This window comes from Microtus pennsylvanicus, chromosome 9 (genome assembly GCF_037038515.1).
Source record: "Microtus pennsylvanicus isolate mMicPen1 chromosome 9, mMicPen1.hap1, whole genome shotgun sequence".
Classification (NCBI taxonomy): Eukaryota; Metazoa; Chordata; class Mammalia; order Rodentia; family Cricetidae; genus Microtus; species Microtus pennsylvanicus.
In genome coordinates, this window is record NC_134587.1 from 21,643,897 (window position 1) to 21,670,741 (window position 26,845).

General features: G+C 42.9%; 1 protein-coding gene across 34 annotated transcripts in view; it reads right to left on the minus strand.

The window, feature by feature from the left end:
* Nucleotides 1-26,845, minus strand: part of Pkp4 (plakophilin 4) — a 209,640-nt gene that overhangs the window by 53,971 nt on the left and 128,824 nt on the right. For all 34 annotated transcript variants that reach the window (XM_075985156.1, XM_075985158.1, XM_075985155.1 and 31 more), the window contains one exon: nt 14,809-14,843. Coding sequence is in view for 25 of the 34 variants with exons in the window: in XM_075985141.1 (XP_075841256.1) it covers nt 14,809-14,843 (35 nt within the window). In the remaining 9 variants the exon portion in view is untranslated. The remainder of the gene's footprint in view (nt 1-14,808; nt 14,844-26,845) is intronic.

A 26,845-nucleotide genomic window follows, 5' to 3' on the forward strand; every position in this document is an offset into this window, starting at 1 on the left:
AGCACCTACCCCCTCTAGTGTGTGTATGCATGTGTATATTAGTGTGTTACAAAGACTGAACCCAGGGCCCCACAGATGCTAGTCAAGTGCTTTACCACTGGGCTGTATCCTCAGCACTGGCTTTAGTTAAAGCCTAGAATGCCAGGACACCAAGAATTTGGGTTTGAAATACCAAGTGGTATGCAATGTCTTAGCAAAATATAAACATTTTTACAGAAACCCAAAACACTCAAGGTCTGTACATGGATATAGAGATCCAAACCTACAACTACACAGAGCAATTACCTAGAAATGAGAGAGGCACACCTTAATTTTTTGTACTTGGGCTACTCTGTCTTTTTAATGAAGTATTATCTCAGAAACCATGAAACAAGTAGTTAAATCTTTCTTCAAGAGAAACATACAGGGCTGAGACAGAGTTCAGTGGGCAAGCAAATTGCCCAGCACGCACAGAGTCATAGGTTCAGTTCCCAGTACTGAGGAGAGAAAAAAAAATTGGAATCAATCGTGGACTGGGGAAAACAGTCAGTTGGTAAAGTGTTTGCTTTGCAAGCTTTAGAGCCAGCTGAATCCCCTAAGTCACATAAAATGCCAGAACAGCGACATGGACTTGTAATTGCAGCACTGGGGAGGTAGAGACAGGAAGGTCCCTGCGGCTCCCCAGCCTGACAGTTTATTCATTGGTGAGTATCAGGCCAATGAAAGACTGCCTCGAAGGAGGCGTAGTTCCTGAGGATGATATCCAAGGCTGTGTCCTGACTTACACACACACACACACACACACACACACACACACACACACACACACACACACACACACATCTGCACATGTACTGGCCCACACAAATACTCATATATACCCATACACATATTAAAACTAAAACCTAACCAAATAAAGAAAAAGTACAAATGAATATAGTGATTCTACACTGGTCATACTAAACACACACACACACACACACACACACACACACACACACACACACACACACACACACACACACAAAACCTAACAGAATTAGTATCTTTAAAAGTAGAAAAGCAAAACAAACAATATTGCCCTGAAAGCATCATTAGCTATGTGTCCTTGAAGTCTCATCACCTGACTGCTTCTTCTACCCGCGGCTCCTAGGGCAGTGCACTGAAGGACAGAAGAGCGCAGTGCCCTAGCCGAGCACGGACAGTGAAGGGTACCAGCAAGATAACTGGAGTACTCCAGTGCCCACTGCCATGTCAGCACCGTCGGAACAGGAGAGCTAACTGACAGTGTAGATAGGAAAGGGGTTTCGTACTCCATCTCTAAGCAAATATGCCAGGTGGAGTTGTGACAACTTGATAAAAAGATCTATTTAATGTGAACTATCAATCAACCAACCTTTATACTACATATAAGCTCCTCAGTCACTTCCCTCTTCCTGTGCCGCCCATCAGTGAGTAGCCGTTAAGACAAAAAGGTGCTGAAATGCCTTCTGATTCATTACAACAAAGTCAAATGGTGTTCAAAAATAGTTTTGCCATTATTCGCTGTGTTTCTTTGAACATTTATTAATTTACAAATGCATGTACCGGCAGCCACAATGCACCAGATAATCAGAACACCAATTTTCTAACTAATTGGCACAGTTGTCCTGATTACAGAATGGTGAAGGCTGTATCTATCAATTATGTATCACTTATGCAATCTTACTTATGTGGAATGGAAGAAGGTACTCTACTGATTCGGAGGACCCAGAGGCATACAGTGCAGGGTGAACCATCTCATGATTAGTCCTGTAATCTAGAATGACGTAGCTGGAGTGCTGTGACTTGATCAGGACAAGATATCAAAACATTTCAAAGAGGAACAACATGTGAACGCTACTTTTAACTGCATCCTGAACAGCAAATCACTCAAACAACAGCACAAACATGTCTTCATGGGTATTTCCAAACATCGGCTAACATCTTCCAAGAAAGTGTGTAATCTAAAAATAGAGCCCAAACATTCTTTAAGGTACAATGAAATCTCCTTCTGCGCCTAAGAATGGGAGATTACTAGAATCATGGTCCTTGCTGCCTGTTACATTTTATCTGAATGCTCTATTTTTTATAAAGATGGTTAATTAAAAAAAATAAAGTTTCATGTATGAAAAATACTAGAAGGTTAAGGATAATAAGAAAAAACTGACCTGGTATTTACCTCAGAAAGATCCTATTCAAAGATGGGCTACAACATGGATTATTTTATCTTTTCTGCAATATACACCCCCAAATATATACCACTCACTGAACATCTGCTTAGACAAAGTCTTCACTCGAGAGTCTGGAGTCATTAAAATGGCGCTGCTTTGTTAAGCCCCAGGTCATGCTGTTAGACTGTATGAGGCAAGGGAGGTCTGTGCTGTGCAAATCACCATGGAAACAGGAACCTAGAGCTCAGGGGAGATGGTTGGCATATACAACACTGTAACTGGTCTTTCATAGTCCAGCATGCTGGAACTTTGCACTGGGTTCTCCTTGCTGTTCTCCCCATCTTCCAAGTTGCTATGGGGCTTTGGAGATGGCGTTTTCTAACATCTCCTTCCAACTCGGGCCTGTGAACTGAGGGTCACAGCTTGAGCCTTCCTGATGGCTCTCACTCCTGAACTGACCTCAGGGTCTACCTTCTCCAAGTGCAGAAATGTCTCTGAGGCCTCCAGTGCTCAGAAATAAAGTTCCAGGACAAGTTCTGAAAGAGGACCTAGGCCTGGTACCAAAATGATGTCTCCTAGTTGGTAGTTTGTGGTATGGAAGATGCATCCCTAGGGCAGACAACCAGGCACAGAGGGAAGGGGATCACCAGGAAATGTGTTTGGACTCAATGTTCAAGACAGGGTGATAGAAACACGGACAACAGACATGTTCCTGGTGCATGGCAAGGAGGCAGGCTGGTATTTTAAGAATATTAATGACACATATGAGTTTGCTGACTTAACTGGAAGTTACTGTGTACGTATAATACCCTTTCAAGGCTGGATTTTTAATGGAAGTACAGAATTAAGAGAAAGACTTGAAGCCCACGTTTCTTGAAATTATTTCTAGTCTGGTTTTCTTGACTATGTCTAAGTGCTAATGAATATTTATATCATCTTTTAAATATTCATGATAACTCTGAAATTTTGCTCATCCAGAAAATGCTACATGAAAAGTTCTGAGGACGAGAAAACCATTGATGAAGTAGCTTTTAATTCACTGCAAACTGCTTGACCTGAAGTCCACTCTAAAAGCTTGCCTGTCTGTATCTCACTCCGTGGCTGCAGCAAACTTTTGGTATGCCCACTGATACAATGATGATCGATGCTTTGATATCTAAATGACAAACCTGAAAAGCACTTCTACGCAAGACCAAGAAGATGCCTCGCCATAGATACTTCAAACTCCCGAGTTTTAGCCTGGAACATGAAACCATTCAAGCAATTTTGGGAGGGGAAGGAATAGGGGTTTCCATACATAACCATGGCAAAACGAGTGCTTATTAGCTATTTTTAGTCTGTGCAGAAATTAAAACACAGGTGTTTTACCTGACAGAACACATGGTTTGTAACTATACAAGGAAAGCCAGCTAAAGCAAGAAGAAATATGAAGTGGGCAATGGATGGACCAGATAAGTTTAACAGCTAGGTACTGAAATGGTCATGGGCCTTGGATCTGTTTTGGGAAAGTTGAAGAAAAAAAAATCAAGAAGCTAGGTATGGCAGTGCAGGAGGATCACAAGTTTGAGTCCAGGTGGCTACAAAACCAGATCATTTCCACACAAAGCTTAAGGGTGTTGTGGTGATGTAAAAAGATATTAACCTATGGGGAGATACAGCCAAGCACTTGAAGTCACTCTCAAATAATTTCTCATGGACAGATTTTATTTCTTTCGGGAAAAAATGCTATCAAATATAGAAAGGAGGCTGGTGAGAAGTCTCAGTCATGATGACGGCTGGCTGCTCTTGCTGACGACCCTAGCTTGGTTGCTGGTACCCATGTCTGGAGGCTATTATCTGCAAATCCAGCTGCCGGGGATCTGATTCCCCTTTCTGTTTTCTGTGGGTAACTGCATTCATGTACGTACACACATGGTTAAACAAAAAGTCTTAAAATAAAGAAATGGGAACATTCCAAATCAGAAAATACAAAGATGCTACAGATTTCTTTTGAAAACAGTAAAACCAGGCAGGCAGGCAAGACAGTGTACTTAGGATGGAGGCAAGGTCAATGCTGGGTCATCCTAGCTACACAGGGAACTCCATGCCAGCTTAGGCTAGCTGCAGCCTTCTGTCTACAAATCGTTCATCTCTAAATACTTTCATGTCCCTTTATAAAACCAGAATATTATCCAACCGTAGTTACTTTAATGTCACATAGTGACTCCACACGCAGATTTTCCCAGTGTCTTGAAAGTGTTTCTGTTTAGCTGTCTTATACTAGTCAGTTTGAGAGAAGCCTCTGTTTTATTACGACAACCGCTATGTAAGCCCTTTACTATAGAAAGGGGTGACCCCTGCTAATTTTCATGTCTTCTCCTTCAAGGGAACCACAGCAACAGATTTGCTCCATAGCATGAAGATTATGGGCGCCTTGTTCCAAACCCAAATTTTGAATTTAATTGTGTGTGCTGAAGCCTGTGCACCAGCTTAGAAGCTCTGCAGGTGATGTGATCCACAGAGAAGTTCGGAATATCAGGGGTGAGGGCTGGAACCCTAACTATTCCAATGATGGTAAAGAAGGTGGCTTTCTGTTTGGATAGTGGCTATGTCTGATCCTTTTGAGCCATATATGAATCCAGAAGGAAGCAGAACTGGCTGGATGCACTACAATAATTCAGTCCAAGGTCACGATGCTTTGCAGTGTCTCTAAGAACCCATCAAATAACAATGTCAGCGTATGCTGCATTCTCTCTGGAATGCTACAACTTACCACTGTTTAATAATGAGTTTTTAAAATGATTTTATTCTGTTTAGTGTGGCTATAAACTTAATGATAATATATCTATAACAAATGACTTTTTGAAATCTTATTTAAAAACTTAATGAAAATTTAAATGTGCATCAAGATTTCCATTCTTGGACTCTGGTAATACTGAGCACACGGAACTCTAATTTGGCTTCCACAGTGGTCGAGATCATTGAGCATTTTAATAGGCAAACTGCAATGTCCAAGTGCAGATAGGTGCTCCTGCCCTGCCAGCCCCAGTTCTAGAAGTCTCTGACAGAAATGCCCAGATATGCTAAGGAGATCCTCACCTGTTTGTCCACGTGAGAAACTGAGGAGAAATGAAGACATCACTCTAAAAAGACAAAAGCACCTTTATAGCCTTACACAGAAGCACAAGACTTTTACCAGGCTGAGGAGGAGGAGGGAAAGGAGGAGGAGGAGGAAGAGGAGGAGGAGGAGGAGGAGGATGAAGTCACAGGACAACAGAGTGTGTGGTAATTTGTGTGAGGCAAACTAAACTCGCGTCCACGCTTATGTTCAGACACAGCGCAGAGGGAGTATCTGGCGTAAAACACCAGTGCAGTCCTCCCCGTGTGGGGTGACAGAGGACGTGTGGCCGCAGGACGGCAATGTGTAGGAGTGAAGCAAAGCTTTTCTTTACGACAGGGGTTTCCAGAATTTTAAGTTCTACCAAATGGAAAGCATATTTTAGCTTTGCAACAGCTCCTTCTGTGTCTGTGGCTAGGTCAGGCCCACATACAGAAAGGAGGCTTGAAACTTGGACTCTCGGTTTTACAAGGAACTCATGCTCCTGGCATTTAGAAGAGAAATAGGAAGGCAAATGAATGTTAAATGTTGTCATTTGTATGTTGATAGCCATGATAAATCATGACACCCGAGATCTTCAATAATACAGTAGTCATTTTCCACACGAGTGCTGATCTAATAGTCTATCTGTCACTGCGTACGATATAACGCCTCTTCCTACAGTATCCCTTCATGGCTTCGCCACATTCCTATCGAGGCATAACCTGCTCCCATTTAAGCTCGGGTCTTATCTCATGATGAACGGAAGAATTTTTGTGTTGCAAATTACTTGTTCCAGATGGAGAAAAGACAGAAAGAAAAATCGTCTCAGTCTATTCTCTCATTTGTCTTCAGGATTCATGTCTTGGGGGTTACACCCACGCTGGTGGCAGAACTTGTACCTGGACATTTTAGAAACAAAAGATCTCTCTATATACAAATAAAATGTAGAGCCTACCTTTATAGTATTAAACTTGGCAGAATACATTAACTTCTAATGTCACATGAGGCTGAAATTGGTGGACAACATTACGAACCATGACATTTTAATACACAATAAATATAGTAAATAAATACAGAATTGTGAAAGTAAATAAGTGCTTTAAAATTTCTATTTTATTGCAATCCTTTCCTGTCCCTTCTACATTTATTATCAAATATCAAAAGTCCTTACTACATAGCACTATGGTTTTCTCTCTACTCATCTGAATCACCTGGGCAGGTGTAATGTCCCGTGGGTCAACTACAAGTTTCCCCTATTTCCTTATCTTGTGGCCCTCACTGATTTTTTTTTTTTTTTGAGAAACCCTAATCTTTTTGGTCTCTTAAATTTCTTACTTCTGAGCTGGGTGGTCGTGGCGCATGCCTTTAATCCCAGTACTCGGGAGGCAGAGATAAGTGGATCTCTGAGTTCGAGGCCAGCCTGGTCTACAAGAGCTAGTTCCATGACAGGCTCCAAAGCTACAGAGAAAGCCCATCTCGAAAAGCAAAAAACAAAACAAAACAAAACAAAATCTTACTTCTGAGTGCCAATGACCTATCACTTACTTAATATTATTTAAGTCTTTAAATACTTCTTCTTAGGAACCATGGCAGTGTTAAAAACAATGGGCTTGGCTAGGCCTGGTGGTTCAAGGCCTCTTGAGGCTACACAGTGAGTTTTCTGAGCCCTTATCTCACAAGAGAAGTAAAGGGGGCTGAGAATGTAGGCCATGGCATGTGGTAGAGGGCTCGTCTAGCACGCAGAAGATCCTACCTTCAGTGCCCAGTATCAAAGGAAAAAAAGGAAATCCCTTTGCCCCCAAACAAGGACAGTAAAACAATGGATTTTATGGACTGTGTGGCAGGTGCAAAGGGCCAATGACTTTCAGCTCTGCAAGGTGGGTGCTTTGGGTCTAATCCAGTTTTCTGAGCTGACACTCTCCATCCCCTAACTTCTCACACAGAACTTCTCAAACTGGCAACTTCCCAGATTATAGCAAGTTTTTTCCCCCCACCTTGGAACAGAAAAGCTGTGAAATTGTGATTTGTAGCAATTTACATGTCACAAGCTATGGCCAGAGCACGTAAGCAACAAGCGGTCAGCAGTGACACCAGGACTAAGCTTGTCGTCTTGGCTTCTAAGTTCCCTTCTGACGGCCAGATGCCGTTAACAGTTGTACATAGAATTGATGTGTATTTCCCCCTATTAAAAAAAAAAAAGCCGGCTGGAGAGATGGCTCAGCGGTTAAGAGCATTGTCTGCTCTTCCAAAGGTCCTGAGTTCAATTCCCGGCAACCACATGGTGGCTCACAATCATCTGTAATAAGGTCTGGTGCCCTCTTCTGGCCTGCAGGAATACATGTAGACAAAATATTGTATGCATAATAAATGAATAAATAAATAAATAGAAAGAAAGAAAGAACAGTCATGTTTCTTAATTGCTAGTAATCTTAAAAAAAACCCAGCTACACTGAAATATTTTTTTTTTCAAGAAAGATTCCACACTGTGCAGCCACTGTGAGAGTCTATGTGTCTGAGCTGACATTCCCCCTCCCTTTGGTCCTTTATTATTTTAGTATCTGTTTTTGAGTATTCTAATATTATTTTCTATTCCATGACATATTATCTTAAATGTTACCTCAAGGTTTCAAGGATTATAAACTACTGCACAAATACATAAAGTGTGAAGAGACACAAGGATAAACGATGGAAAATGACACACCCATCAAACAGAGACAGAGCGGAAGGCAGCATGGGCTGAGTTCCTCTGACTTCTTAGAGCAGAGCACGGGTTACTAAGAAAAATACAAAGCAGAGACAAAACTGCAAACTCTTCTCACGAAAGACAAAAAGTGCACTGATGTTTCGTAAAGTGGAAATATGACCTTGGTGGTGTGGAAAATGCAGGGTAACGAAGAGGGCACGGGCCAGGAGCTGAGGAAGCCCAGTGCTTCTGAGCATCATCACCACTTTGTAGAAAGTGGTACAGACCCACAGGATGCAAGGATTTGATAAATGCCATCTCACCCTCATACTTTGGGAAGTGTTTCTTTCTAAAAAGCCTTCCACTCTTAGTGCGGGGTAAATAACACCCACCATCTACCAACCATCAAGGAAAACCAGGGTTTCCTGAGCTGAATTATAAAGAAACGGAAGTCTTTCTTCTTAGTGCATCCCAAGCTCTTCCTCAGATGCTACAGTACGTTGTTTCAGCTTTGGCATTTCAGCAGAAGGTAGCATCCTCAAGAGCTGCTCCAGACATCAACGCTGTGCAGTGCTAACAATTCACCTTCTTCCTGGAAGGCTTTTAAGGGAATGAACTTTTCAAATCAAATCTGCAAAACTATAAAGCGGGAGAAAAAGGCAGAAAAACTGTCTGCAAGTAAATGCAAAATATAAAGAAGACGAGAACAGAAAAGGACCTTCAGCGACATTCCTTCTGTGTACTCCTTTCTCACACAGGGAGCCGAGGAAAAGAATGGGTGCCTTTGTCGAGAGCAAGCCCTGCTCATTCTGGGCAAGATTTTCACAGTCCATTCTGTCTGTGCTTCTACATATACAGAATTAATACAATAAGGCTTACAACAGGAAAGAGAATATCAAAACTGTCATTTTATTCCAATTATTAATCTATACTTGAACTTGTAAAGGGCATCTAATTATCTACTAGAAAAAGAAGCACAAAAGGAATCAGAGTTTACTTTTATTCATAAAATCAATTTCCAATTTTCCTGCTCTTGTAGCTATAGCTTACTGTCATGGCCACAGCTCAGATGCTGTCAGCACGGCTAAAGCAGGCACATATCAGAAAACCATGATTATTGCAGTGAGGCCAGGAGGACACACACACACACGGACGGACACACACACACACACACACACACACACACACACACACACACACACACAGCCATTTATGGCTGTTAAATTTGAAAGGGAAACCCACCCTGAAAAAACAATAAATAAATGAAAAGAAGGCCTGGGCTAGAGTAAAATTTGGGCTGTGGTCCTCTAAGAAAAATAAGGGACCAGCTCATCTGGGGTGTGCAGAGGGACCCAGCTGTGATGGGGGCAGCGGAACTGTTGCTGCTGGATCTTCACGCTGCTGCTGTACTGACGGCTGGGCGGGGGTGGGAGCATGTGGGCAGCAGGCAATTGTTATGTATTTACTTTAAATATATTTATTGCTTATGCATGCACATATTTCACATTCTTATATATTTCACATATAAGATATATAAGATGACTGGACAGCCTACTGGGGTGATGAACAGTTATAAAGGAAAACATACACATGCACACACACACACACACACACACACACACACACACACCTGTGAAAACTTCTTGAAAAACTTGAAGAAAAATGTCAAGCACATTAGTAGATATTTACTTGCCTATGACACAAATCCTGAAGATGGTGATCTAAATGTGGGGATGAGGGAAGAAGGGTCCAGGAGGCCCTAGACAGTGCATCTCCACCGTGTGTCTTCATCTGTCTGGGCTGTGCACCACACACATAGGAACACCCAACACCTGTGTGGTGTTGGTAGCTAACACTCTAGCTGCCTGCTCTCGCTAGCTCAGGAAGCTAGGCAGCAGCAGCTGGCTGAGAGAGAATAGCAGAGGGGACAGGTGCCACCCCATCTCAACTTCACACAGCGTTTCTGCCACAGAGTGCATCTTCCTGGTTCCAACAAATACTGAACAACTCCCACCCAACCCCTGTGCCAACTCCAAGACTCTGACAAAGCCCAGCACCCACTACCTCACCCTGGGAATGGTGGCAGACTTTCAGCAGCATCGGTCTCTAGGGTGCTCCATTATTCAGCGGAATCTCTCAGCTCTTCCAACCTTACTTTCATAACTACAGGTTCTCTACAGCAAATTCTCTATATGAACTAGCTGGCATGGGTTCTGTTTTCCCAGCTAAAGTCTAATGCAGAGATATAGCTCTTACTGCAGGTCCATAAAGAATTCTTACCCATCAAATATTAACCCTCTAACAGGAAAGAAGGGTACTGATTCTTAGGAAAATTTATGTTTTCCAGATACAAAAGACAATAGGAAGAAAACGTAAGAGGCTCAACTTCATAGACCTGGAGGGAGGAAAACTGGATACAATCTTATGGGAAGGCAACTTGGTTATATACACTAAAGATGTCAATAGTATACATCTTACATACTTTTCTTCCTAAAACCTCGGAGATACATTTTTATAAACAGTTATATTATCACACTTACTTATAGTAAACATCAGAGCACATTGTAACGCCCAATCACACAGACATATACAGCTATGGAACATATTTATAGCTCTCCTTTCTAGCATCCCCCCGCCAGTTATGGCAGTCATAGTCCCTGCTGTAATTCTCTAGTAAACCCGAAGCCTTCTGCTTTGAGTGCTGGCAATTGTGTGCTACACCTGTTCAAGGCTCTCAAGAAATTCTCATTGTGCAATACTAAATTGAATTCATAGAAGAATTTCAGATTCAATAATAGATAATTAGCATTGGGGGAGGCGGAGACCAGCCTGCTGTACATAGAGAATTCCAGGCTAACCAGGGATATACAGTGAGACCCTGTCTTAAAAAACAAACAAACTACATATCAATATCCTCAAATTTGCTTAAAAAGGCAACTATGTACAACATATAGAGATTAATTATAAGTAATTACTTTATATTTTCCTATATATAAAAACATCTTCCCATGGGTATGTGTACAGCACATTTAGAATTGAGAAGGAATTTTTTTTTTTAATAATAAAAAGACAGGAAGGGAGCTACTTGATGTGGGATGTCCTTCTGTATATGTGTTGCTTTTATTGGTTAGTGAATAAAGAAGCTGCTTGGACCAATGATAGAGCAGAATAGAGTTAGGCAGGAAAACTAAACTGCATGCTGGGAGGAAGACGACAGAGTCATTGAGACACCATGTAGCTGCTGCAGGAGACAGATGTGCTGGAACTTTGCTGGTAAGCCACAAGCTTCATGGTAAAATATAAAATAATGGAAACGGGTTAATTTAAGATGTAAGAGGTAGTCAATAAGAAGCGAGAGCTAATAGGCCAAGCAGTGATTTAATTAATACAGTTTCTGTGCAGTTATTTCAAGTCTCGGTGGCTGGGACCGAGTGAGCAGCCTCCGATAACAGCTACTAAGACTGAAGTACAAGCTTTGCCATTCAACACGGCTTGAAGAACAAAAAAAACCAGAAACTAACCCAAGGCAAAATGATGATGGCCATCACTGAAGTGCAAATAAAAACAAATCAGGAGATGCTCTGCCATACCCATTAAGATAACTGTGGTAAAAGAAGATGTGGGAGGGTGTGTGGATAGCCCTATATGCTATTGGTAGGAATGTTACAAAGGTCCAGGCACACTGGAAACCATTCTGTTAATTGTTTAAAAGATTCAACCCTGAGTTACCAGCTGACTGAGCAATGTTGTTCTTCATTACCCACTTAGGTAAAAACACACATCTAGAACCTTTCATAAGTATTCATAGTAATAGCCAAAAGGAGAAACAAATGCCTATTGATTCATGACTGGATAAGCAAAATGCTCTCCAATAACACAGTAGAGGGTTATTTATCAATGTAAAGGAATTGAGTATCAACACAGATGGTAAACTTTGAAAATATGATGCTAAGTGAAAAAAGTCCGTAATTACGGACCATGTTGCATTAACCCATTAACTGAAATGTCTGGAATAGGCAGATTCATAAGGAAAGGGAATGGTCGCAGCTTAAGATGAGTAGTTTGGGGTAGAAAATGAAGCTGATGAATAAAAAGTATGTGGCATCTTTACAGGTGATGAAAACGCTCTGAAATTAACTGTGGTGATGGGTGCTTAACCCCGAATAAACCAAAAACACTGAAACGTGCGGTCTAAATGTGTACACTGTAGGACATGTGAATTGTATCTCAAGGAAGGTATTATATTCAGAATACAGAAAGAGCTGTGAAGGAAACAATCTGATCACAGTCACATCATATATGTTAAATTTGCAATAAAGAAAATCCCATAAATACTGGGCATATTGAATCTGAACAGGAAGGGCTGGGCTATGACTCAGTGAGTTCTAGGACAGCCTGGCATGCACAGAAAGTCTCTGCCTTAAAAATAAAAAAAGAAGAGGAGGAGAGACAGAGGGCAGCAGCAGCGGTGGCTGGCAAGGACAAGACTGGCAATGTCTTGTTAGGTTATCAGGAGTGTCTAACCTTTAACCTTTGACATTGGCATATGACATCGTCATCTACCACATTCATGATCAAGAGCATGTAACTGAGTTTAGAGAGAGAGAAACAAATGAGCGCACAATTTCAAAAAATTTTAAGTAAATTTCCAATTTTCATGACCATTCTGGAGTGCATGGGATCACAGCCTGCCTGTTGGACGTGGCTCACATGTCCTACATGTAAGGATTCAAGAGCACTGAGGAACGTAGTTAAGAGAAAAAAATGGGCTCTTCAGAGTTTTAAAAAATTACAACATTTTGTACTCTTTTTGTAAGTATGCATTTTTGTTTCTGAATTAATACAGTTGCTCTTCTTACACAGAGGGGTATCTTTGCTAAGGACTGGGCATTTTCTAGGTCCTGGTTCTGAGACAAAAAAACTTTCCAAGGGCCCCAAGTTTAGTTGTGAAGCTAATGTATATGCCCTCAAACCTAGCTGACATTTATTATCCATTCATGCATGCATGTATTCATTTGCTCAGGTGAGCAGGACAGTCAGGCTCCTGCCCTTTGTGCAGGAGCCTGACATACTGTGACAAGGTCTGGAAAGAACACAGGTTCCAGCTCATGTCCTGGGGCTCCCCAGGCTTCAGATCATCTCTTGATTACCTCCCAGGAACAGGGAGCAGGGCTGTTCTCTGGGCTCCAGCTTTGTGGCCACTCAGATGGTTCCGTCCATTGAGTCCACAGCACTCTGGCTACGTGTCTAAACCGTCTGATGGCATCTGTGTGTACAGGAGCTATCTGCTCAATAGGAGTGCCTCCACTCTGGACTGGGGTTTATGTTCACAATTATTCCATTCCAAATTACTCACTGTTCTCCTTTACCCTTTTAGTCATCAAATCCAGCGCGCCCAATACCATAGTCCAAAGTGTCCCAAAGACTGGCTCTCCACCCTGACTTGCCCAGTGTTTCAGTGAAGCCCACCCTCCTACCCCATACAAGACTTCAAAGCTATCACTGTCTTTTGTCTGCACAAAGTCAGTCTCCAAATCCTTAGCAGTTCATGTATCCCACACCAAATTAGGCAGTAACTTTCCAGCTGGTCTTTTGTTGCTACATTTTCTTCCCTCCAGTCCATAACTACGTAGTTTCTTCCATGGATATTTAAATGTGATTCTTCTTTAGGGATATTCAGGGTCTCTTCCTAACTAGTGAGAGACTCCCTTCTGGTCCAGTTCATCCTCTCCCTTTCCAAACTAGTTTCAAATATTCCCACACAACACTGTACTGCATGTTCTGTCTGCTGCGAAGGCCTCCTCTGCTGTCTGGTGGAGGTGAAGACCAGGTGGGCTTTGGGTTCATCTTCACATAGCTCCTGGAGAAGTGGCCTATCTATGTCATAAAGCACCCCACCCCCTTATTCTAAGCTAGCCACATGTTTCCTTGTGGAGTATCTTTCCCTTTAGTAACATGCTATATTGAGATCTTGCAGATTAGTTTTCCCATTATCTTTGATGTATCAACAGTTTGACAAACACTGTAGATTAGCAGTGTGAAGAATGACATTGGGATTCTGAGACAGCGTGCACATAAACTCAGATACTGGGCATCTGGTGCTCTGAGTTTTCTTCAAGACCAGCTCTTGCTCACCCCATATGCCCTGGCTGTGTGTGTGTGGGGGGGGGCAGGTGTGCTGCGCTCCTACTGTCTGCTAAGCAGGGAGCACAGCATCCAGCACTTGGCATAGGTACTTGAGTACCACATACTTACTGAGTGAAGACCGAGTACCACCCTTGTGACAGTGGCAGGTACTCTTTGTAATGTGATTGATTCATCCTTCGTGTGGCGAGTTTAGGGAAGAGATACACAAACTATATTAAAGCCTACTGGACTACCTTAGGAGTAGCAGATATTTTAAGCTGAGTAGATAAAATGAACATTTCAAGTAACTCTAAGCATGAACAAAGAAAAATTCAATGGAGATGAGTATTTATCCCTTTTACAATAACCTTCCTGCTGTCCCCTTGGTTTCCTTGTGATGAAAAGCTCTAGACACACAGTTGACAGTAGGCAATTGCTGTGCAATGCTGTAACTTTCACTTATGCTCACGGACGAAAGAGAGCAGGACCACTACAGCCGAGCCAAACTCAGCCTCAGTACCGCCAAAAGCTCTGCTTGGCTTACTCCACCAAGAGCTAGGAAGTTAAAGAACAAGCGAGGCAGGAGTGGGGGATTTAGCTCAGTGGTAGAGCATTTGCCTGGCATGCACAAGGCCCTGGGTTTAGTTCTAGTACAGGGTTTACGGGGTGGGTGCGAGCTAAGTAACTTTTTTGTGTGTATCTAAAAACACAAAAACACTTTTTATATAATAACAATGGAGAAAACATACCTGTTGATCTCCAAGGAAATGACTTCTCAGTTGAGCTAGGGAAAAAGAAAAAAATTGTCAATAAAATTTAACTTCGGGCTTATTTTGCACACCAACACTCTATTTGTTATATCTAATTATGTAAACATATAAGAAAATCTCAAGTAAAATTCAAAATTACATTTCTAATTTTTTTTAACTGTAGCTAACTATATCAATTTGGGACATACTTTGTTTCTCCTTAAAACCCGAGGTTCAGAACAACTGACATATGACAGAGCTGGCATTTGTGACGCTCTGAAGCCACGTGTGCAGCACATCCATTAAAAAGCCCCGAAGGTCACTAATATGCTGTAAGGAAGCTGTGAGACTCCAGCAGAGATGCAAGCTAACAGGGGCATACTTAGAACGAAGACATTCTTAAGACCAGTACATTAACAAAAGGAAGACTTACAAGCCAGGACAGTATTTGAGCTATATAATTTCCTTAGCTTATGGCTGTGGTTCTCAACCTGTGGGTCACAACCCCTTTGGGGATTTTCCAAGAGATCACCTAAGGCCATCGGTGAACACAGATATTTACCTTACTAATCATAACAGCAGCAAAATTACAATTATGAAGTCGAATAAAAATAATTTTTGGTTGGGGGTCACCACTACACGAGGAACTGTATTAAAAAGTTACAGCATTAGGGAAGTTGAGAACCACTGGCTTATACTATATGTATTAAAAAAACTATATTCATGTGAAAACCTATTTGATTTGCGTGCCTCCTTGTCCTTCTCTGCCATGCATCAATCAGCACAGCACATTATGGCATTAGAGGGCAGTGGTGGAACACAGACTAGGTGACCAAGCATTTGTCAATGTAAATTAAAGCACTTAAGATATGCATCTTCATCTTGAATACATAATCTATCTTACGCAAGCACAATACTTTGTCACGGGGACATCAGGACTTTTATATTACAGATAAAACACATTGGCTACTAGAAATACTAAGATCAAACTTAAGATGTTCTGATCCCAAAGCCAGTGCTCCTAAACAGTGACACAGACAGACAGAACACACATAGAGACACACACACACACACACACACGGGGGGGGGGGGGAGGGTGGGGGTCGGGAGAGAGAGAGAAAAGTCTTGAAAAGATAAAAAGTGAAGTAATTCCTTTGGGGTAAGAACATAGATTTTTTTTCTTTATTTCTTTCAGTATTTGTGCTTTTCCTTGTTTTGAAAGTGGGAAAGAAACCCCAAACACTTTTCAGGAGTATTTAATAATTTATAAAAAAGATTTGTAACTCTAGGCATAAAAAAACAAACCCTTCATAGAAGGATGCGGACTCACGAAAGGCCCAGGGCTGCCTGCTGCAGTTCCGCTTTCCTGTCTAACTCCCTGACATCTTCCCCAGGAATCTTTGCTGGATGAAAGTGTGTGTGATTTGCCTTTGTCCAGCATAGGCACAGCAGTTCACACCGCGGACCTGGGCGCGGTTTCAAGCAGGGTAACCGCTCCCGTGAATGGAGGCAATCAAGGGGTCGAAGCTCCAGGAGCCTTGCTCCAGCTAATGTGCCCTTATCCCATTTCAAAAGGGACATTTGAGGAAGGAGGTGGGGAAAGAGGAAGCAAATCTTAGTAAGGGCATTTGTCTTGATCCTGGTAGGTCACCACACTGTCCTTGAGCTCAGAAAGTGGTTGCCTTCTGACAACAGAGAGCAGTTTCTTTGTATTTTTGTTATTTAACTTTATTACCAAAATTAGTTTTCCAGACACTGGACTGGTAATGCCTCACTTGTGTAACTGCCCAAACCATCACCTTTTATACCAGCATGCATTGGACACATGCTGCCAAACAAACTGCCATGCAGGACGGCTTAAGAGAGCTCGTGTATCCTGGGACCACCACAAAAGGTTATCTAGCTCTGAGATTTAAGTTGCATAACTTTAATGAGATGCTTTATAATGTTTCCCATCTTTACAATTATTAACCTTATCATGTCCCTCTGGGCTCCTGTTCAGAGCAGCAGAGGCCGTGGCTGTCTGAACCCTCTCTGTGCCATGGCTGGCACACAGAGGACATTACACAGTGCCTCTTCATGAAAGGTGAAAAGGCCCAAGCAGCCCGCTGCCCTGGGTGCTGAGGTAAATACCGACAGAGAGCTCTAACTTCGCTCAAGCAGTCTAACGTATTCCAACCTTTGTCCTGAGGAGGCACCAGCAACTTTTTGGTGGGGCTGGATGGACACAAAAGTCAGGCAAAGAGCATTTGGCTGCTGAAAAGGCCTTAGGTCCCCTAAATACAGCGTGGTATCCCCCAAGCCAATGGCAAGCTGCAGCTAAAATTACCTTCCTATTTCAGTTTAAAGTAATAAAACAACTCATTAGGAAAATAAGCTAATAATGAACATTAAAAATAAGCCAAACTGCCAGAGTGTATCTGGAAGACCACATATTACCCGATTACCTTGACAATGCTGTGTAGGAACTGTGTATATGGTCCTCATAACCTGAAAATGTTCAGTTTAACTGAGTCTCAAAGTGTTCGCTCTCTGTAACTCAAGGAATGAAGAATGAATCCATGGACTCTGAAAAGCTGTTTAATTCGACTCACTCTGTTTTAGAGCCGGTGGAGGCAGATCCATGTTAGAGACACCAGAGGCAGCTTCAGCCAAGAAGGAAAGGCCTGCTTCCTTCTTCTTCTCCTCTCTCCCCACCATCTATTCCTAGAAACACTTCCCAACCAATGCTGGCTGTCTACCATGTGTCTGCAGGCACTGTGCCCATAAGACTCCGCCCTGGCTCCCTTTCACGTCCCTTCTGAAGATGCCAGGCAGCTTGTGTTCCAGGAGCTTCCACTGGAATGTGAAAGACATTTAAAACACAAGGACTGAGTCATCAACAAGAGTTTTATGTCAATAGGATGATATCGTCACAATTTTGAATAACGTGATCATCAACCATTTACGGTGGGCTATTCACATGTTTAGAACTGTCCAGGTCAAGAGATGAACAACGAATAAGAAACTTAATGCCTATTGAACGGCCGAAGCTTTTTATTTTAAATAAAATACTAGTCTTTTTTTTTTTAAATCTTAGGCAGACACAATGTATTTTTGTGCTACATAGAATATGTAGCAAATCACTATAAAATTCTATACATATGGAATTAGTTTTTATTCACTGATAAAAATGGCCAGTTAGAGCTGAGTATTATGTTTGAAAATCCTCCCGAATTTGGTCTTTTGTCAGCAGTTAGGAAACTTGACTGCTCGTCCTTTGCCCATGCCCGAGGACAGTCTAGTGAGTGGGCTGTAGGAAGTCATGTGAGAAGAGAGTGGTGGTGACCCGAGCGCTTGCCATGAACACAGCGCCATTGCAGTGAGCACTGTTCCTGGCCACGGTTCAAGGTCTGGTTCATGTGCCTTCCTAGAGAGACTAAGAGTGATGTCTAATCACCTCTTTCTGCTTATGCCAACCAGGGAGGAGGGTTGCTGGCTATGTTAAGACTAACAAACACTGGCAGTCCTGTGAGTTACAGTATTTCCAAACACACTTTGTGATAAACATGTTACAATTCTTTCCTCGAAGAGAGTCTGCTCTAGCTGGGACCATGGGGCACTCAACCTGGAAAGCAGGGGTTATTTCACTGCCTAGGGGCACGTGAGTCCTCTTCATTCATACGAATGTCAGAGAAGCAGACTTGTGGCCTCACCTTCCTGCCAGGGTCAAAGGTTGGGTCTCTATCCTTTCATCCCAGTTTGGCTGGAACATTCTCTCCACCTTCAAATCAGCCTTCACGGTTTGGATTTCTTACCCTTTCAGGCTCTTTCCTGCTGTTGCTACTTAGGTTTACTGAGTGACAATAAATGGGTGTCATTCTCCCACTGCTAACGCACAAACAGACCACAGAAGACAAAATGCAAACTTCTGAGGGTGGTACAGAAGGTCCTAGCAACCTGGCTCCCTTCGTTTGCCCTTTCCCACACAAACCTACATTCCAGGAACTTGGAAGTACTTGAACTCGCCTCATATGCCAAGCTGTTTCACACTTTGAATGCTATTTTGGGGGAAGAATGTGCAGAACAGTCTAAAAATTCTTTCAAGAGTTGTTCAAATGCCAGAGCTGCCATGCAGGTACCGCAGAACTATGTATGTATGCACTATACACCGGAAACTGAACATGCTGATGAATTTTAACTTTACTTTGTGTCTCTTGCTATAAAAGCAAGAACATTCTTAGAAAATGCTCCACCTCTCTGACCCAATGTGAGCTTGCCTACTTGAACACTACTGCGTAAGCACTGGGGAGGCCACAGGGAGAAGAGTGGAGCCACGTAGAACCTCCGCCATGACACTTCCCTCATCCCTTCTCAGGTTGGCATCTGCCACTCAGATGCAAAGAACTTCAACAATGGCTAACAAAACTACCCACAGTTGCCAGCAAATTAAATTTCACTCAGTGAACTACTCCAGACAGTGTCTTATCTGTCCCACTGTCTAGACTGCCACTCCCTATGGTCTCTTCCCTGATGGTTTCCATCACCACACAGCAGTGCTTCTCGGGGGGAGCAACTGTGCCTCGCCTCTAACCAGCATGGAGGACACTGAAATGCTTGCCAATCTGAAGACTTTTGGTTGTTTGGTGTTAAAGGTAAATTTTAATGGTTTTCCCTTTTTTTTTTTACAAAGGAGGCAGATTACTCACTATGATGCAGTAGATTTCTTGAATGTTCTTGACTTTTTGCTGAGAATACCACTTTTAAAATATGACACCCGTAGAAAAGGAAAACCTCCGACTTCAAAGCATTTGTCCCACTGTCAGGTGAAATTTCCCTGTCTCTGGACTCCCATCAGCCATGTCACAGGCTCACTATACTAATCCTTGGCATGTAAGAAGTAGGGAGGGCCTCCCTAAGGCTACAAACCTCTGATGTTCCAAAAGCCTAGTACCATCTACAAATAAGTAAACAAACGTCCAGGTCAGCTAGTTTTGTCTTTCCTGTGCTTGCGAAACAGGGGCCTCATCTGTTGCTTTTAGGTGGACTGGCTAGGAAATGCGGTCTCCACATTAGATTCATTCTCCGTCTGAGGGTCAGACAAAATCAAACAATAAATCTTGACTGTTCTCCAAACAAGCAGATAGCTCCCCATCCTTAAATCAGGCTATTTAAGTTTTTTTTTAAAAATCCAATAAATAAAATAGATGATGAAGGACTGTGCCATGCCCACTTGTAGAACAAGGAAGCTCTTGTAAGACAAACTGACACCATCACTCCCCAGGGAGCGCTGACGACCCTGCTTTAAAAACTTCATTAGCCAAGGCAGAAGGAATTTTTAGCAACAGTCTGAAAGCAATTCTTGGCATTTGACTAAACTTTTGGGAACATCTTCCAAAGTTGCTTGTTGTGCATCATCAGCCTCAACAGACAGAGACTTCCTCCTCTTCTCATGCCTCATTGCGAGTGTAGGCTTCTATCTGGAGCCATGCAGCCTGCCTTCAATTCCCTGTTAGCTAAGACACCAAGAACCATGCTTCCTGGGCTTTCATGCAATTAGTCAGTCCCCCTCTTCTAGAGGCAATTCCCAACATCTCAGTAAGGAGAGAAAGCAAAAACATGACAACAGGCCATAATTCAAGATTAGTCATCTTGTATGTTGTAAATTTGTCCTGGAGAATGGTACATATTCATAATCTATGAGACAAAACAAATGAGACAGGGCAAAGGGTGTCTTCATAATTATTTATGTGATCCGAGTGTGATGTTGTGTTCAGTAGAGACCGCACTACAGATTAAGAATAATGCCCTTCACATAGCAACTCCTGACCGGACTCTTGAGCTATCTGCACTCGCCAACAGGCATTTGCTTTGGTCCCCCTCCACTCGAAACCCAGTCACAAGTGTGAACCACAGCGGGGCAATAATGTTGCAGGAGAGGGGTAGACCAGACAGACACTTAGGAAAGCAGCAAGGCCTGCAGTCTGACTCGGGTATTTCCCTTTCAGCTGCACTTGACCTGAGACACCTACCTGTTCACGCTCTCAGACTGTGCTCACACACTTTCAATATTTAAAGCATCACAAAGGCAGGGGCAGCAAAGCGCTAGGAAAGTACAGTCCTGGTTTGTTTCTCTGGCCAGTGGCTTCGTAAATGCTGCGATCGTCCACTGTTCCATTTTTATCCATGTGTTTTCCTACTTCCCAGTCTTCCATTCTGCATGCTACAAATTCTAAGGTAGTTTTAGATCCCTTTATAATGGCTGTCTAAAATACGTTCCAGAAAAAGGTTAAGATATTAATAAATAATATTGTGACCAGTCTCTCAAAGAGAAAATGACTTTTTGATGCTGAGTGCAAACATTCGAGGTGGAGAAAACACACGGAGCAACAGAGGCGGAGACATTTTAGACGATGTTAAGTATTCTTTGACAGAAGCATTTTGTGTGAGTGCTTTGAATCTATGAATAAAAGATTTAGACGACCATATGGGAAGCGAAGATCAAAGAGGATGTGTTACTAGACAAAAATGAGACAAACAGTTCCCTGTGGCATCCCCATGAATTACACAGGAAGTAAGACTTCTGTTGAGGCCCACCCCACAACAGGTGTTCTGATTAGTTAAATCCAGAGAAGGGTTTTCTAACGTCCCGGCCAGCATTTGAAAACCTGAAGCAAATGGCAGGAAAACAGTAAGATGGCTAAGACAAGGCCAGACTTTCCTGCAATGGCTTCAGTCAGGGAGCAAGATCCTATTCAAAGGTGCAGGAATCGAGGCAAAGATTCAGCATAGGAACTGACAGGTGGACAGGAATTATCTGTGTTTATAGCCTGATAAATGCTGTTAATCCCCACTTCTTATCGACTCAAACTCTCTAAAGATGCAGACACAGAAAGGGGAAATCTAAGCTCAAAATAAAAATGATAAGTGTTCACATAAGAATGTCCTCTTTTTTTAGTGTCAAGACAATCTCAGCCTTGCCAGTTTAAATGAGGGTGGCAATGGTAAGAAGCAGGGAAAGGTTTTTGTTTTGTTTCAAAAAAAAAAAAGAAAAAGAAAAAAGGAAAACTTTCCTACACCTCTAACTCCAGTGTGTGGACACATCTAACTCTAGAGCGTGGTGGTGGTGCACACCTCTAACTCTAGAGCGTGGTGGTGGTGCACACCTCTAACTCTAGAGCGTGGTGGTGCACACCTCTAACTCTAGAGCGTGGTGGTGCACACCTCTAACTCTAGAGCGTGGTGGTGCACACCTCTAACTCTAGAGCGTGGTGGTGCACACCTCTAACTCTAGAGCGTGGTGGTGCACACCTCTAACTCTAGAGCGTGGTGGTGCACACCTCTAACTCTAGAGCGTGGTGGTGCACACCTCTAACTCTAGAGCGTGGTGGTGCACACCTCTAACTCTAGAGCGTGGCGGTGCACACCTCTAACTCTAGAGCGTGGCGGTGCACACCTCTAACTCTAGAGCGTGGCGGTGCACACCTCTAACTCTAGAGCGTGGCGGTGCACACCTCTAACTCTAGAGCGTGGCGGTGCACACCTCTAACTCTAGAGCGTGGCGGTGCACACCTCTAACTCTAGAGCGTGGCGGTGCACACCTCTAACTCTAGAGCGTGGCGGTGCACACCTCTAACTCTAGAGCATGGCGGTGCACACCTCTCACAGTGTGGTGGTGGTGCACACCTCTAACTCCAGCGTGTGGTGGTGCACACCTCTAACTCCAGTGCTTGGAAGGCTGCAGTGTATCTGCCATGCAATATGCATCTAAAACACAATTTTTGCCTGATTAGCCAGACCAATAATTTATTTTTAGATTTTGTGAAGAGCGAAGGTTCTTTAACTTGAAGAGAAATTTTGCTCCAGTTACAAAAATAAAGAAGAGCATAGCACACTTCTTAAATTTTTGCTGTGCTCCCATTTCTCGCTGTAATCACGTTCTCAGCTCTTGATTTATAGACCAGGGCCGTAAGAAGCTATTTTTGTGCTGAGGGAGAAATGAATTCACATGTGGGAGGAGGACAGATCTGGCATCATCAATAACTGTCTGGGGGAGAGAACAGAGCCTGGAGACAGTCAATATCCAGTCACTGCTGCTCTAGATAGCAACATCTAAAACCCAGATGAGCAGCTTTGAAATGTTAAAGCCCCTGCTACATCCCACGGTCTCAAATCCACCCGGCCGCTTTCTCCTCTTTACTCACCACTGCTTCCCATATAAATGCATAGGATTTCCAGCTACCAAATGGGGTGGGGGCAAGGGTGGGAGACAAGAGAACAGATCAGAAGGTTCTCTCAAGAGACAATCTGCAGACACCCCTTCAGGTGAGCAGGCCCTTCCAAAGCATGGGATGCTTTACACCTCTAGCGTGACTCCATAAAGCAAGAGCAGTTCACAGTGTGACAGAGAAGAGAACTGACTGGCTTAATCTTTCCTTAATCATGGCCACCATATGCCAACATGATCCATAGGGAAGGCTTAGAGCAGATATGGAATAAACTATGAATTGTAATTTATAAAATTTAAAATCAGGGCAGGTAAGATCGTCAGGTAAAGGCACTTGCTGTCGAGTCTGATGACCTGAGTTTGATCCCTAGGACCTGTGTCGTGGAGAGAACTGCCTTCCATAAGTTGTCCTCTGACGTCTACGTCTATGCGATGGAATGTGCACATGCCCTCAAACAAATGCATGTGGTAAAAACTGAATTTAAGTCAGGTGGTGGTGGCGGTGCATGCCTTTAATCCCAGCATTCAGGAGGCAGATGCTGGCAGATCTCTGAGTAAGGGCAGGCTGATCTATAGAGGGAGTTCTAGGACATTCAGGGCTACACAGTAAAACACTGTCTTGAACATCATCCCCTCCACACACACAAAAAAAAAAGGAGGAGGAGGAGGAGGGAGAGGAGGAGGAGGAAGAAGAAGAAGAAGAAGAAGAAGAAGAAGAAGAAGAAGAAGAAGAAGAAGAAGAAGAAGAAGAAGAAGGAGAAGAAGGAGAAGAAGGAGGAGAAGGAGGAGAAGGAGGAGAAGGAGGAGAAGGAGGAGAAGGAGGAGAAGGAGGAGAAGGAGGAGAAGGAGGAGAAGGAGGAGAAGGAGGAGAAGGAGGAGAAGGAGGAGAAGGAGGAGAAGGAGGAGAAGGAGGAGAGGAAGGAGAGGAAGGAGAGGAAGGAGAGGAAGGAGAGGAAGGAGAGGAAGGAGAGGAAGGAGAGGAAGGAGAGGAAGGAGAGAAAGGAGAGGAAGGAGAGGAAGGAGAGGAAGGAGAGGAAGGAGAGGAAGGAGAGGGAGAGGAAGAAGAGGAAGAAGAGGAAGAAGAGGAAGAGGAATTATTTTAAAATCAGGGCTAATAAGCAGTCTCTCTTTAAATTTTCAGAAGAATTTAAATTCCAACTCTGAAATTTTAAGAGTTATAGGAAATTGAAATTTCTAGTAAATATAACTATGCTAATTTTATAAAAATGCAGTAAATTAGAACATGGGCGATATGAAAAGAAGAATAGGGAAGGATATTTGAGGAAAACAAGAAGGATAAGAGGCTAATGTGGAGAAAGGGGTGGAAGAATGATTAACAATACAGAGGTTTGAAAAAGCTGTATGAAACCTACTACTTTATAAACTACACACATGTGCACATGGGTAAAAGACATTAATTGGAGTTACCCTACATGGGGGATAATGTTTCAGAAGACAGGGGCTACCACATAAAAAGTCAGTTCCAGGGCTATCTTTGTTCGAGATTAGTGTGCGCTAGAGAGCCCACAACAATACGGGCTATGCTGCTGCTCAGGTTTCCCAGCAGAACTTGACTGAAAGGTCCTGTTGCTAAGAACACAAGTTTGGTCACAAGGCATGGAGAAATCAAGCTGGTAATGATCTGGAAGCTTCTTCTATGTTGACTAGCTTTCATAGCACCAGAGGGTGCCATTCAGGTTGCTGGAGGGGACTGGCTGTGGGATGTCATTAACAGCCATAGCCAGCTGTGAACCTATAATAATGACACATGGCAAGATACACCCACGGGTACAATAGGGACAGGAATGCTACAGGGCAGCCAACAACTTTCTGATAGAATTTAGGGCCAGTTCCACAGGAGGAAACAAATGTCTTGCACTGTAAATCTGGGCAAGACTGGGGAGCTCACAGGCCCCAGGTGTGAAGGTACTATTATTATTTTGTTAAATGGTCCTGTACCAAACTGTCTTCTAAACTCGTATCTCTATACCCACGGGTTAGGGTAGCCCTCAGACCTCAGCAGAAAAGTTTCTCTGTGCAATGAATGGTGGCTAATGAAGAAACACAACTGGTCAACCTGCAGAGAGAAGACATCCGTGGGGTGCTTAGCCGCAAATGAGATTTCCGTATCACAACCTCCCCTCAAGTCCCAGGGACCAGCAGAGGGGACAGAAACACTGTGAGAGTCAGAGGCCAAGGAGGACCACGGCAAAAATGGTACCTTTTGTCCATGACAGGCCTGGTACACTTGTGAACTCTCAGCAGCTGTGGTTGCCCGCAAAGAAGCAAGCCTGTCAACACTGCGGCATGGATGGCAGTGAGACTTGTGAGTCCCCAGCCCTGGCTGAGGAGCTATGGACGGCGGGTGCTCTCTGGGCAGGGGAGAGTCAATTTTCTTTAAGGTGTGGCTCCTGGTAAGCAACTGGTTGCTTGTTTCTAAAGTTCTTGTCCTGTTTAAAATTATTTCTCTCGATTTGTAGAATTCCCAACGGCCTGCATCCAATCAGCTCATCAGCTCAGCACCATTTACCATGCGCTCCTGTCTCTGGTATTTTCCAGACTGGTACTTACATGTAGATGCTGGAGCAATTTTTGGCAAGCAGACACCATGATGGCTGTTCTGTACTTTAAAATACCATCAACTCCAGACTTTTAGCAGTCTCCCCTCGACATCAGTATATGATTGAGATGTGACCCTAGTAATCTCACACTGATGTCACCAACAAACGTGCCACCTCTCAGCTGAGAGCTTCAGCAGACAACGATGAGCAGTAAGTCCTTATTATTCAAGGCTGAGAAGAATCACAAACAGTTTTAACAAGTAGACTTGTTCTGAATGTACCCTCTTTTCAATAATAATAATAATAATAATATGCACTTGCATTTACATTTAGAAGACATACAGTGTGAGACCGTTTCATATCCTCTTCAAAAAAACCCCTCTGATTCAGAAGTATTATATTCAGAAAGCAAATGCCCTCTACATTCTGTACCTCTTGGATACCAGTTCTGGTATCATGGTGGGAAAATTAACTTGAATTTGCTGCAGTACCAACAGCATCATTACTGATAAAACAACTAAAGTTGGGATCAACAAATAATTGATCTAAGCTATAGTAACGATCATAGAATCCTAAATTACTAGACATTGCTTGCTTTTTGATTTAAAAAAAAATGGCTGGAAGGTATACACACATACACCACCCTGAAAAAGAGATAGTTTTGATGGAATTACAAGCCACCTACCCATGCAAACTAAATGTTGTACCAAGGCTTTTGGTAGATGTTAAAATGTGCAACTGTTCAATATAAGATTTTTTTTAGCTATGAAAATCTGCAGCCTAGGGCTTTTCTCCCTTCAATTTTAGAGCATTTTTCTCCCTGTTTAATTGTAGAAGAATACAAGCCCAGGATAGAAAAATCTATGCAGAACCAGATTAGATTGATTTCTTAGTAAGTGGATTGTGAAGCCCTGCGGAGGGCAGCTATAGGAACAGTCCAGACATTCCAGAGCTGGCAGATGAATCAGGTTTTTCGTTTCCCCGGGCAGACATGCCATGTTCATCTTTACAGCAGGCTGGCAACTGCTGAAGATGTGCTAATGGATGGCGCTCACTTTCCGGGAGATAATCACACTTTTAATTTTCCTTTCCAAATATCACTGCATTAGAGCAATGCTGAGCAGTTCTCTGAAGGGCTGAGGAAACGTCTTGACACACACATCACTCTGCTCTGATTGCTAAGTTTAACAGCAACCATCTTTTAGCTCATGAAGAGCGAAGTGATTCAATGAAGGTATGCTAACATTTTCTCCCTAAAAACAATCGGCGG